At 51.6% G+C, this 23,421-nt stretch overlaps 2 protein-coding genes across 2 annotated transcripts; both read right to left on the reverse strand.

Annotated features, from left to right (window-relative positions):
* Positions 1-910: 910 nt before the first annotated feature.
* Positions 911-5,707, reverse strand: TGME49_305030 (kinase, pfkB family protein). Its single transcript, XM_018782434.1, has 3 exons — positions 5,369-5,707; positions 4,067-4,825; positions 911-3,621 (listed from the first exon to the last, which is right to left on the reverse strand). Exons 2-3 carry the CDS (start codon positions 4,627-4,629, stop codon positions 2,865-2,867), a joined length of 1,320 nt encoding a protein of 439 aa, XP_018636124.1. The 5' UTR covers positions 4,630-4,825; positions 5,369-5,707; the 3' UTR covers positions 911-2,864.
* A 1,393-nt stretch (positions 5,708-7,100) lies between these two features.
* TGME49_305040 (HEAT repeat-containing protein) lies at positions 7,101-22,856 on the reverse strand. The gene is made up of 21 exons (XM_002370257.2): positions 22,198-22,856; positions 21,073-21,412; positions 20,071-20,285; positions 19,421-19,467; positions 18,253-18,535; positions 17,253-17,421; positions 16,433-16,584; positions 15,461-15,736; positions 15,184-15,217; positions 14,720-14,796; positions 14,061-14,240; positions 12,593-12,784; positions 12,182-12,310; positions 11,400-11,558; positions 10,260-10,591; positions 9,880-9,940; positions 9,570-9,656; positions 9,100-9,195; positions 8,528-8,696; positions 8,078-8,294; positions 7,101-7,646 (listed from the first exon to the last, which is right to left on the reverse strand). Exons 1-21 carry the CDS (start codon positions 22,261-22,263, stop codon positions 7,406-7,408), a joined length of 3,522 nt encoding a protein of 1,173 aa, XP_002370298.1. The 5' UTR covers positions 22,264-22,856; the 3' UTR covers positions 7,101-7,405.
* Positions 22,857-23,421: the final 565 nt, after the last annotated feature.

Consider the following 23,421-nt stretch of genomic DNA (forward strand, 5'->3'; position numbering starts at 1 on the left):
CGAGCACCCGACGCACTTCTAGAGGCCGACATGAGCGCATAACCACATGCATATCTTGCGCGAGAGGATCTAGAGCAGTGGCATTATTCTTAATAGAATGTACATGTACGCACACATACACACGACGTATATATATATATATATATATATATATCAGCATCCGCAGCTTCGTGCAATTGGAGGCACGCCAGTAGCTCAAATGACAGTCTGACGACATCCACTTTTGACGCTTCGCAGAGGAGAGTAGGCGGGACCTCTGTGACGGTTTACGTTCTGACGCATGTTACCATGCCAGCATGTGTCTCTGACCTTTGTTATACAGTTCAGTCTTCCGAGGGCCGGCGGAGTCGTGTAACTTTTTCATCGGGTTTATTTATATTATACTCAAAAAGTCTACAAGCGACGTTTGCCCTGATCATGTTTCTACGTTCCTCAATCGATTAATTGGTCTTGGTGTTCTAGGTGTCACTAGAACCACTCCGGTAGCCAGGCAGTCAACTTCTTTTCGCTAGCGACACACGCATGCAGTCAACCGTCGCCTGTTTCGATTTCTGGTTTCTGATTCTGTTTTTTGAGAACGAAAAAGGCGTCAGCGAGGTGCCCGAGTGCAGCCTTAGAGCGCTCTCAATCCGCCGGCAAGTTCTGCATGCACGGCGATAAAGCTTCGCGTGGTTGTGTCCGTTAAGTGCATGTTCCTATGCGTAGTTCCTGCAGTCTTGTGTCTGTTGACGCAGACCCGTCGCTGTACACCTCTACGGAAGGTGCCGAGGCGAGGGAATAGTTTTGTTGGGAAGCAGTTGTTCCACCGCCACACCGCCGTCTTTCTTTGTGAAGAGAAAACGACCGTCTTCAACACACGAATTCTAGATACTTGCTACGACGCATGTATGTTTGCACATATGTATTCATGTACACATGTAGGTAACCCTTTTATAAGTATGTATGCATGGTAGTATGGTACAGATGCAGGTAAGCTTGCATGTCCGTGTGCACAGTTGCACATGTAAGCATTCATGTATGCATATATATATATATATATATATATATATGTACGTGGGAATGCATGCACACACGCATGCGTAGTTCACGCACGCAGGTCTGTGGATAAGAGTAACGAGTGCATGTGTGGAGAAGCAGCGCTGGGCCGCATGCAGGGTCTACAGTACACATGTGGGCATGCATGCTTCAGATGTCCACGCCACAGAAGAAGGGACGAAGATATGTACTGTAGTGCACAGCCTGTGAGAACTTCACATCCGTAAAGGGGGAAAGACAACCGGCTTCGTCGGCTGACGCATGTGAGGAAATCCACGGAAGACACCCTCGAAGAGCAGCTCGAGTCGCGTCCATGAGAAGAAACACAACCCAACGGAGACACAGCAAGGAACGTCTGCGGCAGACACAGAGCAACGCACCAGCCAGCACATACATACGAAGCCCAAACGCAGACGCAATTAAAGGAGACACAAGAACAGATGAAAGACAAAGATCACACACCAAACGAAGCGGCACCGACAAGCAAACTGAACGTATAAAACAGAAACACCATGCACGGGTGCCACCACGGGAGTTGTCGCGCACTGACAAAAAGTGCAGATGTTCCATCTCCAAACGATCATGGGGGAGAGAGCAGTTAACTGCACAGGAACAATAACCTGCGTGGCTTTGTTTTGAGGACATTGGCACCCAGCCGTTCACAACAGAGAAGGAAGTCTATCTTCCCCTGACATTCAAGTTTCGGCTGAAACGAAAATACAGTTTTGTCTCCGTTGCAAAAACAGAGACAAGGAAACACAGGCTCGTTCATCTCACAGTTTGTCTTTCTCAAGAGACACAACGAAACAAAGGCCCGTTCGTGTTTGGCAAGCCCGCGCATCAGTTGGAACTGTGGACCGAACTGTTAATAGGCAAACTGCAACCAGACGGGAAGCAGCTTTCCATTTAGGCAAACGTGCATGCGCATGTACACACAGATTTGCGCGTTGCTCCGTCGGCCCTATATAGTTAGGCACATGTATATACTTGTACATAGCCGTACAGACGAGCAGCAGAACCACATACAAATCGGTTTCTTTTCCATTTATGCAAGCAAGTTTCTTACATACAGCGGAACTGCTCTCTTCGCATGTATACATACACATCACGTACGTATATGCACAGAAACATGCACAAACATCGACCTGTACACAGGACGAAAAAAACCACACGGAAATCCATTTCTTTTCTATTCTACAAGCGCATTTCCCATATACATCGGCGGTGCTCTTTCGTGACATAATATACATACAAAGGCACATTCGTCTTTATACGTAGACCTGGACAGACGATGAACCCAACCGCAATGAAATTCGTTTCTTTCCACTTTGCTAGCACATTTCTCATATATATCGGTGTTGTTCACTCGCGCTCTCCCTTTAGACACACATACACACAGGAAGATAAATGCATACACTTAAGCGTACGGAAGATGACTCCGAACACACACGGATCTGTTTCTGTTTCACTCCATACACATCTAAAGACGGTCGCTTAGATATCGTGCGGCTCCGTTCTCTGCTCTTTCTACCAACGGAAGCGTACAAAGTTATCCTTGACTGTAGAAAGCACAACAACGACGCGCACTGGCTTCCTGTCGACTTATCAAAGCATCCTTGCACACATGTATGGATTTCTGTCGATACGCTTGCTGGTAACTGTACACACAGACACTGGAAGACATGTAGATAAAAACATACATATGTGAATGCGTCGAAGTGTGTTGGGACATCTTTGGAGACGTCCATTTCCTTTTCCACGCCCGCGGCGCACGATCAGCGCCGTGTGCAGTTGCCTTGCCTGCACGGCCTCTTTCTCCGTTCCGGCTTTCACTCGAAGACGACTCCCCTGAGGAGCTCGCGGTCAGCGTAGCTTTCGCTTGCGCCCCGTTTCTGGACGGAGAAGCTGGCGACAATCCCCGCCTTTTCAATGGCTTCGTTTACGCTGAGACCTTCCTCCCCCAGAAAGTACACGAAAGCTCCGCAGAAGGAATCTCCCGCTCCGACCGTGTCGACAACCTGCGCTGGCGGGACGCGCCGCTTCTGCTCAAAGTACTGGACAGACACCCGGTGGTTGCCATCACTCCTTTGTCGAATCAGCGTACATCCATCTTTGCCTTTCGTGACAATCACGTTGCACTCGGCCGGGTGCACCCCCCCGCGAACACGGACTGTCTCGCGCGCCTCGTCTTCCCTCTCAGCTCCCAACACGGTGGTCGCCTTCTGCCCCAAGAGGACCAGTTTGGATCGAAGCGCAGCCGGAGAAGGAAAAGGTTTGTCGCTGCCGCCGCGCTTGCTCAGCGGCGGCCAGTCGTCGTCTGAACCTTCCCGCTCCTCGAACACATTTCCTGCTGTGTCCTGCGTTTTCGTGACTGGCGTCAAGCTATACAGTTCGCGCGCTTCGTTCTCATTCACCACCACGTAGTCCGAGTACGCAAAGGCCTCCAGAGGCACGGTTGCCACCGGAGCAGGCGTGAAAACAGTCACGACATTCTCTGGCGAACATTTGGCCAGCTTCAGCGCAGCCACAATCACGTCTCCCCGAACGCCGTTCTCGCAAGCGAACACTTTCGCGTTCTGGATCAATCTGAACAGCCAGAGGATACATCTCAAAGGCCTCACTGTTTCTTCGTATGCGGATGACGGGACAGACGGGTCAAACCTGCACAAATCGGCGTGGAAGCATGTGCACCTATGTTAATAGACAGAGTTTGCCCCGTTTCGGAAGATCTGTTCGGTACGAAAAACCGCGATATATGTCTGGTCGTGTGCAGTTTGCCCGTGGAATGATGAACCAGCAATCTCTGGACCTCTACGGACGACACGAATCGTGTGTCAAGTCCTGCGGTAGCGCACATCGGTGACGGCGTTTCCGCGGATGAAATCGACCTTCTCTGCACTTCCAAGATGCGCAGATGCCCACGGTTCCTACCAAGTACTGAACACCTCGGCTCCTCGCGTGTGGGAAGTCTGGCAGAAGCGTCCGGCGCCAGGGTGGGTGTACATACAGCGTAGGACAGCCTGGCACTTACGCGGCTAGTTCAGGGTTCCTCAGATCTTCAGAAGTCAGACAGTTGTTTGCTCCCTGGACGTAGACGATGGTGTTTTCGCCGTCTTGAGCCACTGTTACGTATGCGCACCCGGTTGGTTCTCCCTTCGCCGTCAGAACGCCGGTCATGTCGATTCCGATATTCTGCAAGTAGTTTCGGTACTCGGAGCCCGTTTCGTCCGCGCCGAGCTTGCAGATCAGCGCGACTCTGCCGTCGGTTTTCGCCAGCTGCTTTTTTTTGGCTGCGTCGTCGTCCGCGGAGGGCTCTTCGCTCCCGCGGTTCATCAACAGCGCAGCCTGGACTGCCTGGTTCGCACCCTTACCGCCGCGGTAGATCACTGGCTTTGCGCTTGCGACAGTTTCGCCGTGCAAGGGCAAGGACCGTACCCGGAGATTCACGTCGCGATTTGCTCCGCCCATCACGACGAGGTTCGGGCTTCTCACTTTCTTCACGGCTGAACGCACCGCCAGCACTGCATCTTGCGAAGTCGACAGGTCGAGCGGATCTCGCGCGGCGAGCGACGTGGCTGGAGTGTCGAGCGCCATCGCAGTTCGCAGGCTGAAGAAGAGAAACGGGGAAGAGAGAGAAATTGCGGAGGGAAAAGTGGTGGAAAAGCACAGTCGCCGCAGCAGTGACCCGATCGTCCACGGAAACGCGGCCCGGGCGCGGTGACCTCTGGACAACCGGCAAGCGAACGGCCACGGATGCCGAGAGAAACAGAAGAGGCGCCGCGCGAAAAACCTGAACAAGGAGAAAAACAAGAGGATCCGGGAGCGGCGAAGGAGGCTCAGCGACAGCAAAACATAGCAAAAGTCCAAGCCCACGAGGGGAGCATCCGCGACGGCGAACAGGAGACGAGACAGGCCGGTGCCCGCGCGCGCGGAGACGAGACGGTGAAAATGTGGGTAGAGGCGAACGCTCAACAACTGAGAAAACAAGGGAACTGCAACTCGGACGACGTGGAAGACCGAAATCAGAAAGAAGAGTAAACGGGCACGAAAACCCCGGACATACACGAGGCAGACGAAGGGAAGCTCTCACTCACGGGGGAGCGTACTACACACTCAGCTACCCACAAACATGAGAGGAGACTCGCACTCCGACGGAAAGGAATAGAACTCTAGACGCGCTTTGTCCGCAATGAAGGGCACTTCTGTAGAGGGAAACAGACAGCAGACGGAGTCGGAAACAAGAAACGAAGGAGAGACTGAAAACAGACTGCGAAAAAGAAGCACTCGAACAGAACAGCATTTTTACCGCGAGGAACTCGCGCAAAGCTCTCACCTTCAGAAGGTTTTCGACGATGGAGGGCTTTTGGAAACGGTGTGCTGTGACCAGCTCTGTTGAGACCGTGGCACAAACAGCCGAGAACTACAGACCACCCAGAATTCCCTGCCGCGTTTCTGTTGGCTGGTCATTGCTCCACGAAACGCAGTCCAGAAAACCGGAAGGTGTGGCTTTTATTTACGCTGTTGTTTAGCGGCAAAATGACTTGTTGAGCAAGACTCCGACGGCTTGCTGGATTACGCTACTTGCAGAACTTACACGAAATTCCCAGATTGGTCATGAAGATTGCTTGCGGGGATTAGATTTTCGCGAAACAAAAGAAACGCTAAAACCCCGTGTCCGACTTTGGCTTGTGCGCTGTTTTAGAGGGCTAAACAGCGACGGGGAGAAACGCAGAGAATGCTTCTCGTTGCGCAACCCTTCTCAGCGGCCTGGAGCTGTCAGAAGAAATGCAGAGAAGCTGGGCCACCCGAGGAAATGAAAAACACGGAACATTCAGAGAGCTCAAGAAAGCCAGTTTCGGGGAACAACTGTTATTTCGAATGGAGAAGCAAGAGAAACACATCAATCGAGTGTTCCGCACACTGCGTACTGTTTTCATGAGCGCACTCGCTTCCCAGTTTCTAGTTCTTCCACTATTCGAGACTAGGGGAGAATGCGGTGTTCCTTGTAAAACGGGGTTATCCTCAAGGATTTCAACAAGAGAATTGATAGACACCTTTCAGCTGTCTGCCTGAACTGCGTACCATGTTTCAAGCAAACAAGTATCCCTTGTGAACTGGGGGTAAATCGGAACCTCAGCCCGATGTAATGAGCAGCTGCTTTTCGGCTTTTCTTCTGCTAAAGTGTCCAGGTCGCTCTTATCGTTTTTCGCCGGAGTTAGGGAAATGATGAACTGCCAAACTGTGTGGGGGAATAAGCGGTGTCATAGGCAGTGCACACGCATTGAGAATAGCGCAGCATTGCCTTGTTGCAAGCAGCGAAGTAGAAACCTGGTGGGGATTCCCATGTACCAAGACAATGAGAAGCAGCCTCTTGAGCGCACCCAGTCAAAATGCAGCTCGTTTCTTCTCGTCGAGAGGAGCATTTGAAGATTAGCTCGAGCATTTCTGCGGCAACGAGTCCACCCCCGTGAACTTCTGGAGGTGAATCCCCAAGCCTCCGCTTCGACGCTGGTGTCGCTCGTTTATTGTAAAAGGAGAACGCCTCCCGTCGCTGGGTGTATGCCGCTGCCTTCCTACTCCAAAATCTGCATGGAATATAGGGAGGAGGTGGCGGATCTGGCGGTTACATCCTACTCCTTAAGCTGTGTCAGAAGCCTTTCTCTTCGGTTAACCCGCGATTCTCACGTGCTGCGAATCTGGTGACCCCGCCACATGCTGCCGGCTCTGTACATGCCCGCCTACACATTCGCATTGACTTTACATACATACAAACATACATACACACGCATACGTACGTACACAAATACTATACATAAATACGTTTATATATAAGTAACTGTCTACGCTACTTTATTGACGGCCGCAGCTGATGTCAACGAGATGATAGATGCAAATACGGACTCTGAAGGTGCTGACACGCCAGGGTTGGTCGCCGTTCATATTTTTTCGCACGCAAAACATATCGGGTTTCTAGTTCCACCCCTTGGCTGTTCCACACGTTCGCACTTGCATGCATGGTCGCTCCGGTCTTGCGCCGCGGTAGATCCGCTTCCTCGTTAGAAAAAGCAGCTTTGTGTTTTCCGTGAGGAACGTCTGCGATGGATATCCGCGACAAGGAAAATCACTAAATCAGCGTTGTGCCGAGAAAAAAGGAGAAATGACAGTTTTCTTCTCGAGGCTCGCGCAGGCAGCCACAAACCAAGTCTCTTGGCGTCGCGCGCCGTCTGAACACCGATAAAACTACACATGCACATGCGTCCAGATGTATGTACCACATAGCAGCTACGAAAACATTGTTGTCGAGCTTCGAACTGCATTCTCACGAATAAATATAGATCACCGATATTTGCTACAAAGTCGTTGATAAAAACTAGCGAATAAGTTCGAGCGCCTTTTGCACGCGCGCTTTCTTCCACATGGCAACAAGTTTCTTGTCCTCGTCTTTGGAGCTTTCTGCATCTTTCGTTTTTTCCGCAAGCAGCGCGAGAAGCACCCGCCGGCACTCTTCCTTTGCTGCGGCCGCCTGAAGGAGAATGTGATTCTCAGCCACCATGTTCACCAGCAAGTCGATAGACGCGTCGATCTCTTGTGCATCGTCCTTCAGCGGGAACCTGGAAAAAACCACACACGCGGGCACCCGTAAACACCTCAAAGAAACCAACGCAGAAACATGTATGTGGCATGCACGCAGAATGCAGAAAGTATATATATATATATATATATATATAGGTACATATTGGTACACGGGCGTTGCCCATTTTCCTTCGAAACCTAGAGGCGTGGTGTTGGTAGCTTTTTTCTCGCTGTGGCTGGTCACCGTGGAGCTCCTTCTCGTGTAACCAAAAACATCTGTCTTACTCCTCCAGGATAATACGCATGCAATCCAGCACTGTATGCATTCAAATGCACGCCCGCAGGGACCCACATGAACTTGCACGTCCCCACCACCTCCACAACAATCTACACCTTTTCACTGTCTCTCTCTCTCTATATATATATATATATGTATATATTAATGAAGCTTTGTTTTTGAGAGATTTACCATCGCTTGAGGAGTTCTGTGAAGATCGTTGCACTTTGTTCTCCAACTTCGCGAGTGTAGAGAAGAGCAATTTTCAACAGAGCGCATGCAGCGCAGTCCGCGGCAGATCGGCAGTCGTCTGTCTGAAGCACAGGGGACTGGAGAGCGCGGGTGAGCGCCTCGATAGCTCCTTCGCGACGGGCGAGAAAAGCCTCTCGACTGTGCATGGCGACGGCGCCTGCCGTGGTGCAGAGAGAACAAAAGACAGTTCCGTGTTTCTCTTAACAATCACCTTGCAACTTCGAGGCAAAACTCTACGCCGTCGACACACCGTAGACCCCCGCAAGCAACTCTCCGTAAACTCTAGACCTCGCGAGGAAAGCAGTTTTGACGCACGGCGCGTCTCGAACTTCCTTTTTCGTCCTCGCTTTTCGGCGAATTTCTCCGTTTCTTCTGCTCTGAGGAGCTCACCAATGCCGTAGGCCGCCGCGCTAACGGCGTAAACGTCGTCTTCGACGAGAGCCGCAGAGGGTGGACAGACAGTGAGAAGAGCAGCTGGAAGAATAACCTCCGCATACATCTTTCCTGCCTCTGCGCCCCCGAATGTGATGGCATCTGCGAAGATGCAGAGCGCTGAAACCTGCAAAGAAAACGAAAAGCACGTTCCTCAAGTCATTGAACAGATGCTGCTTCTCTTCGTAGCTTGCCTTCGGTTTACCTCCCCAAGAACGCAGAAGAAACGGCAGAAGAAAGGCACATACGCAGACTCCTGTTCGCAGAAACAACGGGCATGCAGAAGCCGAACGGTGGCGGGAAGCCCTGCTCTTCTATGAGCTGTCAGGAGACGCGGAGTCGCCAACGCAGACCGCCAAGAATACAGAAAGCAGAAGCAGGAAAAATCCATTGCAAGATAGAGGACACACATACACGTCGGGCGCTAAGAGGACCAAGGCACACGCGGAAGAGGGGCGGCAGAGCGGACGATGAGACGACAAAGGACCTAAAGCGTTCAAATCCTCGAAACGGAAAAAACGTTCCCTTACCTTGCCTCCAGGGTTCGCCTGTTCGTGGGCGAGCAAGGCGCCGAAAGGCATCTTCAAGTGCGCGTCGAAGGAGGCCAGACATTCGCCTCCGTACAGCTGAAAAAAGCAGAAATTTACGAGGTCACCCGCAGAGAGGCACTGGCGAAGCGGACGAAAGCAAAACTCCAAAGAAAAGAAACGGCGGCACAAGAGAACTACAGAAGAGCGACCGACCAACTGCTTCAGCTGAAAAATCCGGTCGGGAAACGGGAAGGACAACACCCAGGACACCCTATACAGACATCCACAGACACAGGTTCACGGCTTTGAGAAGGTCTCGGCATGCACAAAAAAGTACAATGATGTATAAGTATATATACATATACGCATAAATATAAATGTATGCAGGTGTAAACAATCTTTCTGTGTTTCCCATTAGGACCCGCCTTTCTCTGCGTCTCTCCGGTTTGACTTTTCTTGCCTTCTCTCACCTTGAAAAGGGCACCGGTAGCTTGCATGACGGCGTCGTAGGCCTCTGCTGCAACCTCCGTCGCTTCTTCTTCATCTTCGTCGACATTCTGGAGACACAAAGAGACACAGTCGCAGGACGCACGAAACTTCTGCGCGGTCTCAACATATACACACACTTGTACACACTTGTACACGTACAAGCATACAGATGCGTATGTGAGATTTATTTGTACGAACAGAGATGAAGGCGTCTGCCTGTGCGTCCCGGGGAAGCGCTGCTTGAGCACGCGCGCCCGCGCCGGCATTTCTGACGTCGCGTCGCCGTCTTACCTCCCATTCATCGTCTTCGCCTTCTTTCGACGCGAGACGCTCGAATTCTTCCGTCAAGATTCTGAGCAGAAAGGAACCAGAGCGACGCAGCTTCTCCGCCCTCGTTCTCTTTCCGCTGCTGTCATTCTCGAAGAACATTCACCCCTCCCCGAGCCAGCGCCGTGTTTCTCCAATTAGGTCTGTCCTCTCTTTGACACCACTCTGCTTTCTTCCACTCTTCCCCCGTCGCCCTCTCCTCTCTTTTCTGTCTTCCACTTTTCTTGTCTTTCTCCCATACACTCCTTCTGTTCTGCTCTTCTTCTACACTTCTTCTCTTCCTCTTCTGCATTTCTTCTCTTCGTTTTCCATCTGGACGACTTCGTCTTTGCATCAAGTCTCACGGAATGAGGAAGCGGCCCATCGCCTCGAAGATTTGAGAGAGGAAGGCTTTTCGCTCCTCCAGAGAAAAGGCCGCCTCTGCAGCCGTTGCGCCCTCGCCGCCTGCGTCTTGTCTCTCGCCCAGGGCTGAGAGGCCCTTTAGCGCTTCCTTCCTCTCTTTCTCCAGAGAAAGATTCTGCAGAAGCTGAGTCGCAGCAGGAAGAACAAAGTCGCTCACGTGCCGCGCGCTGTTCTCCTTCACCGCCTCCACCAGCAGCGCCAGGCTCTCTCGAGACAGCCGCACAAACTGTCCAAAATCCGACGCAGACAGGCAATTCACAATTGCAGGAAGCGCCTAGAAAACAACAACACACAGTCACATCCATCCATATATATATATATATATATACACGTATATCTGCACAAGCATATATTTGTATTATTGCCTATACGCGAGGAACCTGCATATTCGCCTATGCGTGTAAATATATATGTATATATGTACATTTGTGTACTTGTCTATATACCTATAGGTGTACTCATCGGTACATACACACTTATATATATATATATATATATAGGTGCAAGCAGGTATTTGCGTGCATGCCCGTGGGATGCGACACGGGTGTGTTTCGGAAGACAGAAGCATGGAATTTCTGTAAGCTACAAGCAAAGACAGCAGTTGCACAAGGAAAAGCATGTTTGAGTGCTCGACAGAAGAAAATCAGCAGCCTCCCCATCTCTCGTCGGCAACAGAAGCCGCATGCCTTGCGGAGGACAGGATCCGCCCCATACGGCGAAGACCAGCACTGATTATTTGGAAGACAGGGCCTTCTGTTCGCCGCATGCCAAAGACATCAAACCATCAGGCGAAACGTGACAAGCGCCTCCGATTCTTTACCACTTTTCCATGCATGAGACATTCACAGAAAAAGTATCTCTGTGTCTTCAGAAGCCTGGAGGAGACAGGCGACGGAAACAGCGTCGTCACCATGTCAATCGAACACGTGCGTCTATACACTCGAGAACCGGGCTGGCGCATGCAGAGCCGCAAAAAGATGCTGACGACGCATGCCGGAGATGCATCACTTCGATGCACATTGAACAGCCTTATTCTTGCTAGAACAGCGGCTCTCAGAAGAAAACGCGTGGTTTCGTCTTACACCTAGAGCCTCTTTTCGGATGAGCGCGAACCGGCCGCGGCTCTCAGCAGTGACAGCAGCAGCCCATTCGACGGCGGTGTCAGGGGGCATCTGTCCACCCACGCTGGTCGCCAGGGACGCCAGCAGTCGCAGAGCAGCGCATTTTTCTTCCACTGCTGCCTGAGAGAAGATTCGAATCATACACCGAGTGTCCACGACGCATGCGTTGAACGAACGCGGGATGAAAGAATAACACAGGGAAAGATGCGCGGGCTGGTGTCTCTCAGTCTCTCAGTGGAGAAGGATTTCTGGAAAAACCGGAGACAAGAGACGCCGGAGAGGTTGAACGCGCAGCAAGAGTGCAGAACCCACCTGCCTCTTTTCGCGCACTGGCTTCAGGGGGGAGAAAACAACTCCGAGTCTTCGTAAACAGAAAGAGACAAATGAAGAGAGACAGACAGAAGGTCGACACAAGCGCAAAGCAAGGCACTACGTCGGATTTCCCCGTAATGTCGATTCAGCTAGAGGACGCGCCACAGAGTTGTGGGCTGCTTCATGGGAGAGCCACACTCCACTTGCAGGAGAAAAAACGAAATCTGGAAAGCTTTTGCTCGGAGATTCGAGCAGTTCGGAACAGCGACTGCACCACGGAGTTCCATCAGCAACAGACGGATCCTCGAAGAGAAAGCAAACCTTCGCTGCGCCGTGTTCCTCCTGTCTTCTCCGAACTAATGAAGCATTGCTGCATGGTTCTCCTGATGCACTTAAACTATGAAAACGTTTGCCTCTCGCCCCGTCCTCACCGTGTTGATGGAAATAACTGTCTGCCTGCCGCTTTTGTCCGTGATGTTCACTTTCGAAATGCGCCCTTCCTCGCTGACGCTGGCACCCGCTTCCTCGTTCCCGGTCGCGATGGCCTCCGCAAAGTCGCACTACACAAGCACAGAACCACTTGAAACGGTAGGCATCCATGCATTCACACACTTACACCTGCGAACTCCTATATCCACCTGTCCAGGCACCTCCACCTGATACTCACACATACGTCTCTGCACCGAAAAAAGACTTGTACTGGCAGCATATCCACCACTATCTGCATATGTCTCTACATGCGTGATTCCATGCATATTCCCATACAAATATATATATATATATATATATATATATATATGTGCTTGTGCGGGTCCACGTTTATATTTTTTCAAGCGTCTTACGTCGACATGTTGACGAACTCTGGCGAGGACGATGGGAGAAACTGCGGGCAAGAAGGGCAGAGCCGCAGGACCCATGACCTTCGCGACGATTCCCACAGCCTCCATCGCTGTGGCTTGCAACGACGCATCTGCAGTGCCTTCTGAGCAGACGTTTTGAATTTCAACGAGACGCTCGAGGAGCCATGGGGCATCCTAGAAGGCGAGGAAAAAGAAACAAGAGGCACAAACACAGAAGGCATAGAGAACAGGTACATCGGCGAACAGCCACCCCCAGAGACACCCCGGCTCACACCGAGGAGCGCCTGACACCCAGCACACTCGAGACGGGTGGAAACCGTAAAGGACTGCTGTTCTCTATGGAGCTTAGACTCCAGGAAAAGAGGCCTCTTCCGCTGCTTTTGCGGGGAAGACTCGCGGGGTGCACACTGGAAAAAACGACTTGCGGATCGCCGATGCAGAGTGCTACGAAGAAACAACAAATTCTTCGAAATACAGAGACAGGCAGGCAAGATAAATCAGATGAACCCTGCAGCTAGACTCCCGATGACACTGTTGAAAAGAGAACTCCGCCACCTTTCTCTGAGGAGACCTTTGTGAAGAGCACCGCTGCAGCATCTGGTCTCTCACAAAGAAGGGACTCGCGGAATCGTCTCTGCTTCGACGAATTTGAGAGAGAAGGAATCCGCTAAAATGCACAGACACAAGACGACCGCGACCTAACATCGTTTCGCTGTCTCCGCGAAAGAGACAGGCTCCAGACCCCACAGGCTTCTGCGTCGCTGCCCTGGGCGAAGAGAGACAGCCGATGCCGAAAGCCGATGCCGAATCGTCCCCGATCCAAAGAAACTATTCAAAATCGTAAATGAGGGACTTTTCCACGCAACATTTGTACGGCGTTTTGCTTCTTGAATCAAGCGCTAGAACTATAAAATCCCGGTTTTTACTACGAATAAAATTATAGAGAGTTTACATCTTGAAACGTAAAAATGCGGGGCATGCAGGAGCGAACTACGGCGTTTCGATGTTTTAAACCCTCCAGTGCTCCGTCTTCGTCTCCGGTCTCTTGTTTTCAAGGTCGACAGAAGTCCCAAAAACGCATGTCGAAGAAGAGGCGAAGATACGCATTATCAGCACCGATCTCGCCCCATCACAGGAGTTCAAGAATATGAAAATATGCGAGCTCTCGTCCACTTCCGTACCGTTCTGCCTCGCTCCGACCATGTTAGAAAGGAGCAGATGACATGCGACACACCTCAATTGACTTCTGAAATAAACACTGTCGGACAACCTCTCCGGTAGAAACTACGCGGCAATCGCGAGCCCCCACTTTTTTGTAGCAGCCATTTCTCGAGCTTCTACGATTGCTGTAGGAGTGTTTGAAAGAGAAACCTCCAGATCTCCTAGGGCGTTCGAAAAGAAGATCTCCAGTTCCTAAGACTGCTCTAGAGATCTTCCTTCTCCAACTTACGGGCGCGAAGACTTCCATGCCGACGGCAGTGGCGAGGGCGCCCGCGAATTCTACAGCTGTCTCAAGAAGCGAGCAGCCATGGGGGTGCGTTTTCAGAAAAGAGGGGAAGTCCACGGAGAGCAGACGGCGCACAGCACCCATGAAGAAGGAGAAAAAGCGCTGGAAATGCTGGCCGCTGACCTACGAAAAAAACACCGACAAAAACACAGAAAGCAGGGGCGGAAACAAAGCAACAGATACAGAGGAAGGACTAACGACAGAGAGAGGAAGGAAAGCAAAGGGAGACGGGCTTCAGCTGAATTCTTTCGGAAGCGAGAGGAGCCAAGGAAGACAGACAAGGAAGGCCTTTCTTGATAAAATTGGAAAAGTTCACTGAGTCTAGGGAAACGAGACAGCTACACGTTACGCTAAAAAGGAAATCGAGAAACAGAGGAACCAACATGTTTATCCATATATACATACATGAATCTATATATATATTTTATATGTATAGAAGAACATGTATGCATCACCACAACCGGAGAAAGAACGTAGAGGTTGTTGAACATGAAGACGAGGAAAACACCGAGCAGTCACTCCAGATACAACTGGGACGAACAGCACACGGTTGTAGAAAAATAGATGGAGAAACGATTCGTGCATGTGCGCAACAGACATACTTGAGCGAGGACCGATCCAACAGCGAGGGCGAGCTCCTGCGTCTGCGCGTCGCTGCTGTCACAAAGAGGCACCACCGCTGCGGATAAAGGGCATGCAAGCGAAAAGAAGTTTGTGAGTGATGGAGAGACTCGCTGGTGTGGCGAGAGGTGCCAAGATCGGAATGCAAGTGCTCACCCAGCGTTCATATGCATCGACGCACAGTCCTAACAACACCGAGCTCCACACGTCGATACGCAGTCAACACTATGTCTGTGAATGTATACTTGTCTCCATATTGCATGTACATATACACTTTGCACAGGAACGTATAAAATGTACACACCGATGCGGAAGGGCGTTTTAAGGACAAAATATACACACATAAAAATAATATAAATATATATATTTTTTTCATGGATGTCTTTACGTGTATGTGTGCAGAAGGCTGCGCGTCACATGCGTGCGAGTCCTGCAGTTCTCTCACCGTTTTGAAGAGCAGCTTCGATGTAAGGAGAAAGCTGAGCACAGACACCAGCTAAAACCAAAATGAAGAATCAGCACGACTCCAGCATGTTCTTCCACCAGAACAGGCACCTGCTTCCTGACGCAAGTCTCCGCGCTTTGCTTCTCGTCTGTCTTCCTCCTTCCAGTGCTTTGAATTCTCCTGTCTTGCCTTGTGACCCCGCTTCCTTTCTCTTCGCCTTTCTCTCCTTATTTCCAATCTTCTTTTCTGTTTCTTTTCCGTGTGGAAGGGCGCGCACCTGTGCATACACTTCAGGGTCCATGGCGGGGCCTTCGTCGTCGTCAGCTCCGAAATTCGAGAAAAACTCTGCGACCGCTTGTAAGCCCTTTCTTCGGCATCTGTTGTTTGTCTCGTTGTGGAGGCTTTCTAGCAGCTTTTCCAGCAGGTTCTTCTCGCGTTCGGTCACGCTGCCCTCTCTCTCTTCTTGTTGAAGGAGACAGCAGAGACAGTTCAGCGCCGCCCACCGCAGACGCGCATGCGGGCTCTGCAGTCGCAGGAGACAGACGGCTACGACCTGCGCAGAGGAACCGCGTACAATAACCGACACACGTCCTCCCATTGGAAACAAGAATCCAATCCGTGAAAAACACCATACAGGCAATTCCCTATTCCACCTGGAGGTCCCCTCCCTGGTACACACAGCAGAAAACTGCGGTTCCTATGTTTCTCTGCACTCCCGCCTTCTTCCCTTGTCTCCCAATATTTCCGGATTTCGTCATTCTCAGTTCCTCTCCTCCTTCCTAGCAAAGCGAAAGAGAAGAAAATCAAGCTCAACCGCACGGTGAAGGAGTCTTAGAAAACCGAGACACTTGCACCCGTTTCTCCAGCCGGCATTCCACTCCTGGTGCCACGATGCCAGCGAACAGAAGTCTCGAAAACGCATGGACGTCGAATACGTCCACCCTGATACTGGAGGTCGTTCTCCTTTTATAATTCTCTTTTGAACAACAGGCGAAAAATCCTGGTTCTCATCACTCCTGTTGACCTCCCCCCAAACATCGCCTATCAGAACTCTTCGAACCCCGCTCCCCCCCTCCCCCCCAAAATCGATAAGGACTATTGGCGAGAGCGCCTTGGTTCGGAGGACCCTGTTGAAACCGCTGCTTCCTGTTCAAAGAAGACAACACCTAGAGTCCCGACCGTGACGCCTGGTAGGCGACGAAAACGACCAAGTTCTTTGAGATTCACGGGTATGTTCCGCATCTCTCACCTCATCGGAATGCGCTATGACACTCAAGCTGCTGTGCTCTTCTTCCAAAAGGGCCGCGAGGAGCGACAGAGCAGCCAGGTGTCGGCGCCAGTCATCAGACGCGAGGAAAGACGTGCAGATGTGAAGAAGCATCTCCAAGACAGCGTTGTTGTCTGTGAACACATGAAGACCCTTTGCATCCTTTGGTCAGCGTATCCCTGATGCGCAGGATTCCCTCGACTTTCCGGTGACAAAACACAACCTGCTCAGGCAGAGAACGCTTGGCACAGCGTCACTTCTTCTACACCGCCATCGTCCACGGAAGAATCACCTTTGAGTCGCGAACCAGCACTGTAGAATGGAAAGCATCGAACAGGTAGAGACACGAGACTGCCTAGGATAATACTGGAGAGGGCCCCAGTTCAGAGACGCGCGGATCTCCACAGCCTTTAAGATTGCTGAACGCCTCCACCCCACTGAACGGGTTGCGACAGCTAAAAAAGAAATTGCAGAAAACAGTGTGGCAGCGTGAAGCAACCGACAAGCAGCAACGAAATCTAGAAGGACTCCACAATCGACGGAGAAGAAAGGCGTGAAGACATGTGTAGGATTTCTCACCGCTTGAACGAGGCTTCACCAAACGACAACAGACAAGAACGGATCTGGATCTCAGGACGATGGCAGTACTCATCGTGGCATCTGAGAACTAGCTTTCGCTCGCGGTTAACACGAGTGAGGGAACTGTAATCCACTGAGTACACTTTGGACAGACTTGAACAAAGGATAAGACACACAGACGTCGGTTTTTGATACTGTTTTCCGGCTGCGAGTCGGGTCTTACTCAGTCTCTCGGCGACGCGCGTCGCCAGTGCAAGAGCTTCTTGTGCAAGTCTGTCTTCTTCATCGTCGTCTTCTTCTCTGTCTTTCGAACTCCAAGTCTCCTCATCGGACGTCACGCGCCCGCAGCAGTCCGCCAGCACCTCCAGCAGAGGCTTGACGATGTTCAGGTTCTGCAGGAGAAAGAAGAGCGGATCTTTCGCGGATTTCCCCGAGTTCTTCTTCAGACGTGATCTTCCCTCTTCCCTTCGTCTACAGAAAAGAACTGAAGCGAAACACACCTTTGCACAGCATCAGTCCTTGGTAAAAGGTGCAAAGACCGGAAACCACAGCCGCCGACAACACAGCCGCTGTCGAGTAACCTTGCTGTCTTAGGACACTTAGAAATAATGCTGTGAGCACTGTAGGACAGCATTCGAGTTCAGTTCCGCCACAGCTGCTTAACCTGTGTTTTACGGCTTGACTTGCGCTCGCATGGTGCACAGGGAACGCCACAGAGACACTAGTCCCTCACAAAGGCCTCATGCATCGCGCATTCTTCTCAGCAGAAATTCATGCATTTGTACACAGGGCAGAAACCGAAGGGATGTGCGAACTGGACAGCTGCCTCAATCCACTGCAAGACACCATGACAACAAAACAAAAAACGCTCCGTGCCTCCCGGCCTCAACACTCTTTCAAATCCCCTCAAACTCTTGAACTGATGACGAACATTAACTTCTACTTGTTGGCTTCCCTGCATATACATGCAGAGATCTATGTACCACATGTACTTACGTCAAACGTGCTCAAACATATATGGATATATATATATATGCATATAAATACGCACATAGAGATCGGGACATGTGCATCCATGCACATGCGTATGCAGATTGTGTCAGCACCTATATATACTCATTTATAGATCGCTTCTCCTGCAGACCAAACACGTATAAAGATAAACGCTCACTGTGTACATATCCGCCTGCACAGAATTCGACTGCGCGTGTGTCTCATCTCACTTTTCTTGCCCACTTTGGAGCACTGGTGACGGCCGAAACGGCTACGTTGAGAGCGACAGCCTTCACATCGTCGTCAGCACCGGCGTCTGCGCCGTGACTGCCGACAACGCGCACGACGAGCTCAAGAAGTGCCGCGTGGTGCCCCGCAAAGAACTGCGGGAAAGTTTCGGCAAGTTGCTGAGAAGAGACGAAGAGAGCAGGCGAGGGCGAGACGAACAGCACAGAGAGCAGGAGAGGCGCGAGGTCACAGAGCGACGCGCGAATCGTCGAAGAAGACGGCAAGCTGAGACATGGCAAACGATAAAGCACAGACAACAAAGTTCAGGTCTCAGTTACAGTTCCTGACTTCCTATCATGTGTCTCGTTTCCTGATGCATCTGCCAGCTCTATCGACTGCCTCCTCGACTACGTACTGCTACGGGACCCAATGAGTTTCTGGGGTGCTACAGTCACCCTAGATCTCCCTGCGCCAACACCGCACTTGGTATTTGGGCGCCCGGAGGATACGCGGAACAGATTTGATATTCCGAGTGACTCAGTCTGCACGCGCGATGTCTCTGTCTGCTACGTGCCTAGAGCGGTGCGCCGAAGACTAGTTTACATGCGAGCATTTTAAAACGGAGGTTACTGAAAGCTGCAGACGAACTGGTGTGGTGAACGAATGCTGCAGAAATGCTTCACGCCGACTTTACTACCGATAAACAAAGGCCACGAACGTCGCTTTGAGAACAATTGTCTGGCGATTCTCCACGCGCAAACAAAGAGCTCCGTTCTCGCCTTCTTCGCGACACATACGGCAGGGGCATGTACACGCTTGGCTGGACAGAACTGTTTTTCTGCGTGCATTGCCAAACGTCTTCGACTGCCACGGCGGCATGGAAGATGCACCCGCACTATGTCAAAACTCTTTAGACTTCACCCTCGAGACGCTTCAACACAAGAACCACCCGTGACGTCTCCCACCTGAGAGCGACGCTAGCGAGTCCAGGACACACAACTGGATTTACGCTTAACGGCGCGTCCTACGTGATTATGTGCAGAGCTGAGAAAACAGATGTTCTCAGGGTTTCTGTTGATGTCGAGAGAGACGAGAAGGGACAAGCACAGAAATTGGAAGAGACGAAAAACTGAAAGAGCTACAAGGCCAGTGTTTGCCTTGCTCGCCTACCTGCTCACGCACGTCACAAGCGCCTCCAAAGCCGCTGTCATGCAGGCCTGCAGAAACGAAAGAGGAAAGACAGAATGGCTGAGGATGAGAATGACGAGAGCAAAGGCCTGCGAACTCTTTTGAGTTTTTCCTCAAAACACACTCAACAAAGTTCTCCGCCTCCTCTTTTTGCGGAGTCACCTGTGACGACCCTCGCTTCTTTGGTTTCTCTCAGACTTTCGCCTTCCTCTCGATCTCCCTCTTCTCTCCAGTTCTGAGTCACGTCTCCGTTTTCTCGATTTCTTAGGTACACCTCTGAGGCCTCGCCGCCTCTCCCGTCTGCTACCTCAACAGCCTTTCACCTATCATCGCAGTCCCCACCTCCCTCATCTCAGTTCCCTCGGCTTCACTGTTCTCTCTCTGATCTCTCGGTACCGTCGTGGTTCTTGTTTACGTCAGTCTTCTTCCACGTCTCTGTGACCTCAGTGCTCGCCTGTCTCCTCTTTTCCTCGTTCTTTTGCCTTCCCGTGCTGTCAGTCTCCTCGGATATTATCTGTGTTCCCTGCGCCTTATCTGGTGCCGCTCGGGTCTCTCATACCTGAGCCATTCTCTGCTCTACTTCAGTCGTCGCTTCTCTGGGACCTCACTCCCGTCTGGCTTCGCTCGCTTACCTCGCTTTCCTTGCCGCCTCCGCGTCCCTGTTGGAGGGCGAGGGCGACTTTTCTCGCGAGACTCGCTCCGTGGGTTTGTGTCAACCGCGGGGCAATTTCTTCGTCTTCGCAGAGACGATCGAAAAGTCGAAACAGCGCCGTGGCTGTCTCCAGCTGGCCGAGTTCCGGCTCAGCCAGCCAGCGAGCGACGATGGCGACTGGTGCATCCTCCAGGCCTAGAAAAAGCAAAAGAAGACAGAGACATCCGTAAACACCAAACGAAAAGGACGAGGGCGCGGAGCGGGGAGGTGTCATGGAAATAAAGGAGGGCCAAAAGCTCCGCAAACCGACAGCCGCCGGGGAGAGAGCGCGACAAAGTCAGCGTCCGGGGCGCGAGTAACGGAGGCGGTGGAGTCATAGTGGTGACAGGAACAGTGAACGGCGGAAGAGAGACGGAGGATACAGAGAAAAGGAGCATGCCGGAGAAATGGGAGAGACCAAAGAGAAGAAAGGATAGCAACAGCGAGGAAAGGCGTGAGAGAAGACAAGCAAGACGGGGGGAAGGGAGTTAGGGGGGTGACGTCGGTGACAGAGGAAAGGTGAAAATTCGACGTCTGGGTCACGCGGAGTTCAAGCACGAGCTCCGCTTTCATCAACAGAAGCTCGGGAGCCAAGTTGGCATGCCCCCTTTCTGGTCTGTGTTTTCCTTGCCTCGTTATCTCTTCTTTCGTTGCGTTTGCCTGCCTTCCCCGTCACCACTTTTGATGGCCGTTCGTACTTGTTCCTTCCCTGTCTCGGCCCGTGCACCACACCAGTCTCGAGAGGTCGGAGTCATCGCTGTCGATCGGGTTCTGCTCTCCGCCCACCCGAGTGCAGACCGCGCTTCTTAGGACGCCGAATTTCGCTTTTTCAGACAACGAAATGTTTCCTTAAACGAGCTCTTCACCTTTCTCTGGCGTGGCTCGAACATCGGGAAAAACGCTAGTTCCAGCACGCTGAATGTCCTTTCTTCCTCGCACTTACTTCGCGTCTGCTTTCGCCTCCAGACCTCTGCCGCCGCATCTGCTGCACTCTTCTTGACCATTCCCTCGGAGCTTTCCAAGACAGCTTGCAGGAGACACTCGAGTGTTTGCTGAAGCAACGCGTCGGTGTCTGCGGGGTCGGAGTTCTCGACTTCGTTCCATCGGGACTGGAGACAGCGACGGAGGAGAATCGCGGCCAAGTGTTGTTCAGAGGAAGGAACGCCGTCTTCCCTCACGCTCTGCGCCAAAGCCGGGAGAAGTTGAGCAAGTGGAAAACCCCCGAGGGCCGCCTCGCTGGCCGACCGGACGGCGTTGTCCGGAGACTGGAGGGCCTTCAGGGCCTGTCGGAGACAGAAACATCAGTCAGAAAAGCGATTTGAAGGACGCGTCGAGGTGAGAGACACTTTAGAGTGGAAACAAATGGAGACGTAACACTTGGACAGAAAACAACTTCCAATCCGCGGCGAGTTTTGATAAAAGAGCACTTTAGAGAGGCGTCGATTTTAGGTGACAGTCGGTTTCGATTGGTTTGTGCAGAACATTAGACTTGTCTGTTTTTCCTTCACTCGATTCGATAGCGGTACGAGACTACAGGGGACGAAAAAAAGGTAATAAAGGACGAAAGGGTGAGAAAAAAGTGAGAGGGAGAAACGACCGCGGGCGGTTCGTTCCGACACCAAGAATCGAGCACGTGAAAGGGTGGCTACAGAAAGGCACGCACGCGTCTGTTCGAGCCACAAACACAAAGTGCCATGTGGTGTCAACGATTAAGAAGAGAGCCAGTCTTTTCTATGAAGCGTTCGTCCCACTAAGAAGATATGCCACACACAAACACACGCAGTTACAAGCCCCGCAGATGCTGACGCACGCACACGTGTGTAGCATTGGAAACGTGGAGCTTCGAGGCACACGGATCTCTACTGTAGATAGGGATAGAGGTCACCAGCGTTGCACGAAGAACGCTGCGTTCAGTCAGTCAGACCTCGAACAGCAGATCGCTGTTAGGGTGTGGAGGAAGGAGAACGTCTGGAGTGCATCGCCCCGAGACACTGCTGATGAGGAGGCACGTCTGTCAGTCCCGTCTGCGGTAGGTGTCGCATTTTCTGCAACACATTTTTAGATTCACCTCTTGAACAGTGGCGGTCGGATGTCCCATGGGATTCAGAGTGGCCGGCGAGGGCATAGGCGGCATGGTTTCCGGTAGAAGCAACCAGAATTGGCAGGACGTGGACGACGCGCAATTGGAAACGCGCGAAAACTGCGCACGGAGCTACAGGAAAGAAAAAGGAGAAAGGGCTGCAAGACGGAGACATCCCCAGCCCCAGCCCCTGAGGGAGATCCTTCCCCGTGCACACAACGGCAGACTGTCACCGCCTGCAAAGAAAGCGGCTTCCGGACAGACGATTCCCCGGAGGAAAAACGAATACTCGAAACCAACGCGTTCCCAGAAACCTTACACGTTTGAAAAGGGCAGAAAAGGGGGCATTCGACGGTCGATTTTTTCGGAGGCAGTTGTTCCGTCCGAAAAGCGCGAGGTGGGCCGGTGGTGACACGGGAAGGGAGAGACCGTAAAAATTGAGGCTCTTTGCAGAAAGCGGTAAAGCAGAGATGAACCGAATTCACACACGAAGGGAGCGTCACAAAAAATACGACAAAGGAAAACCACGGAAGACACGCGATCGCGACAGAGAGAGGGGGGAGAAGGGAGGACCAGGCGACGGTGACTGCAGTCAGAAATTAAACACAAACGAAGATCTTCGGATGGGAGAAAGGTAAAAAGAAAAGGTGAAAGCAAATGCATGCAAGCCAAGATCTGTTCACGCAAGACCGATTTCGAGAGTTTTACGGCGCTTCCTGCTCGCTGTGTGCCCCAGTGTCTGCGCCTGCTTTTCGGAAGTAGTTGAGAAGACAGCGAGACACCACCACTAGAGAGAGACACCAAGAGAAGGAGAAAAACAACAACAACAACGTTTTGCTTGGAGAACGGAACGACCAAGCCAATTGTTGCCGTTTCCTCTCTTCCTCTTTAAAGGGTTTTATAGGGTCTTTTCTACGTATTTGCCTCGGCAGAAAACTGCCTTAGACAAAAAGACTGACGAGACGAGGCAGGGGGGATGGGCCGTGGGCCTCTAAACAAGGTCAACGGCACTATACCACTCGAAACTTTCTCCGACGTTTGCGTCTTCCGCCTCACCTGAGTGAACAGGAACTCACAACTCACGCTTGCACATTCGTATCTATACAAAAATCTCTATGTACGGATTTCAAACTGGTATCAGTCAACACGCAAAAGACATCTGCGGTCACCGAAATCTAGGTCGTTCATTGCGCCAGACGCGAAGAACATGAA

This window comes from Toxoplasma gondii, chromosome IX, assembly GCF_000006565.2.
Source record: "Toxoplasma gondii ME49 chromosome IX, whole genome shotgun sequence".
Classification (NCBI taxonomy): domain Eukaryota; phylum Apicomplexa; class Conoidasida; order Eucoccidiorida; family Sarcocystidae; genus Toxoplasma; species Toxoplasma gondii.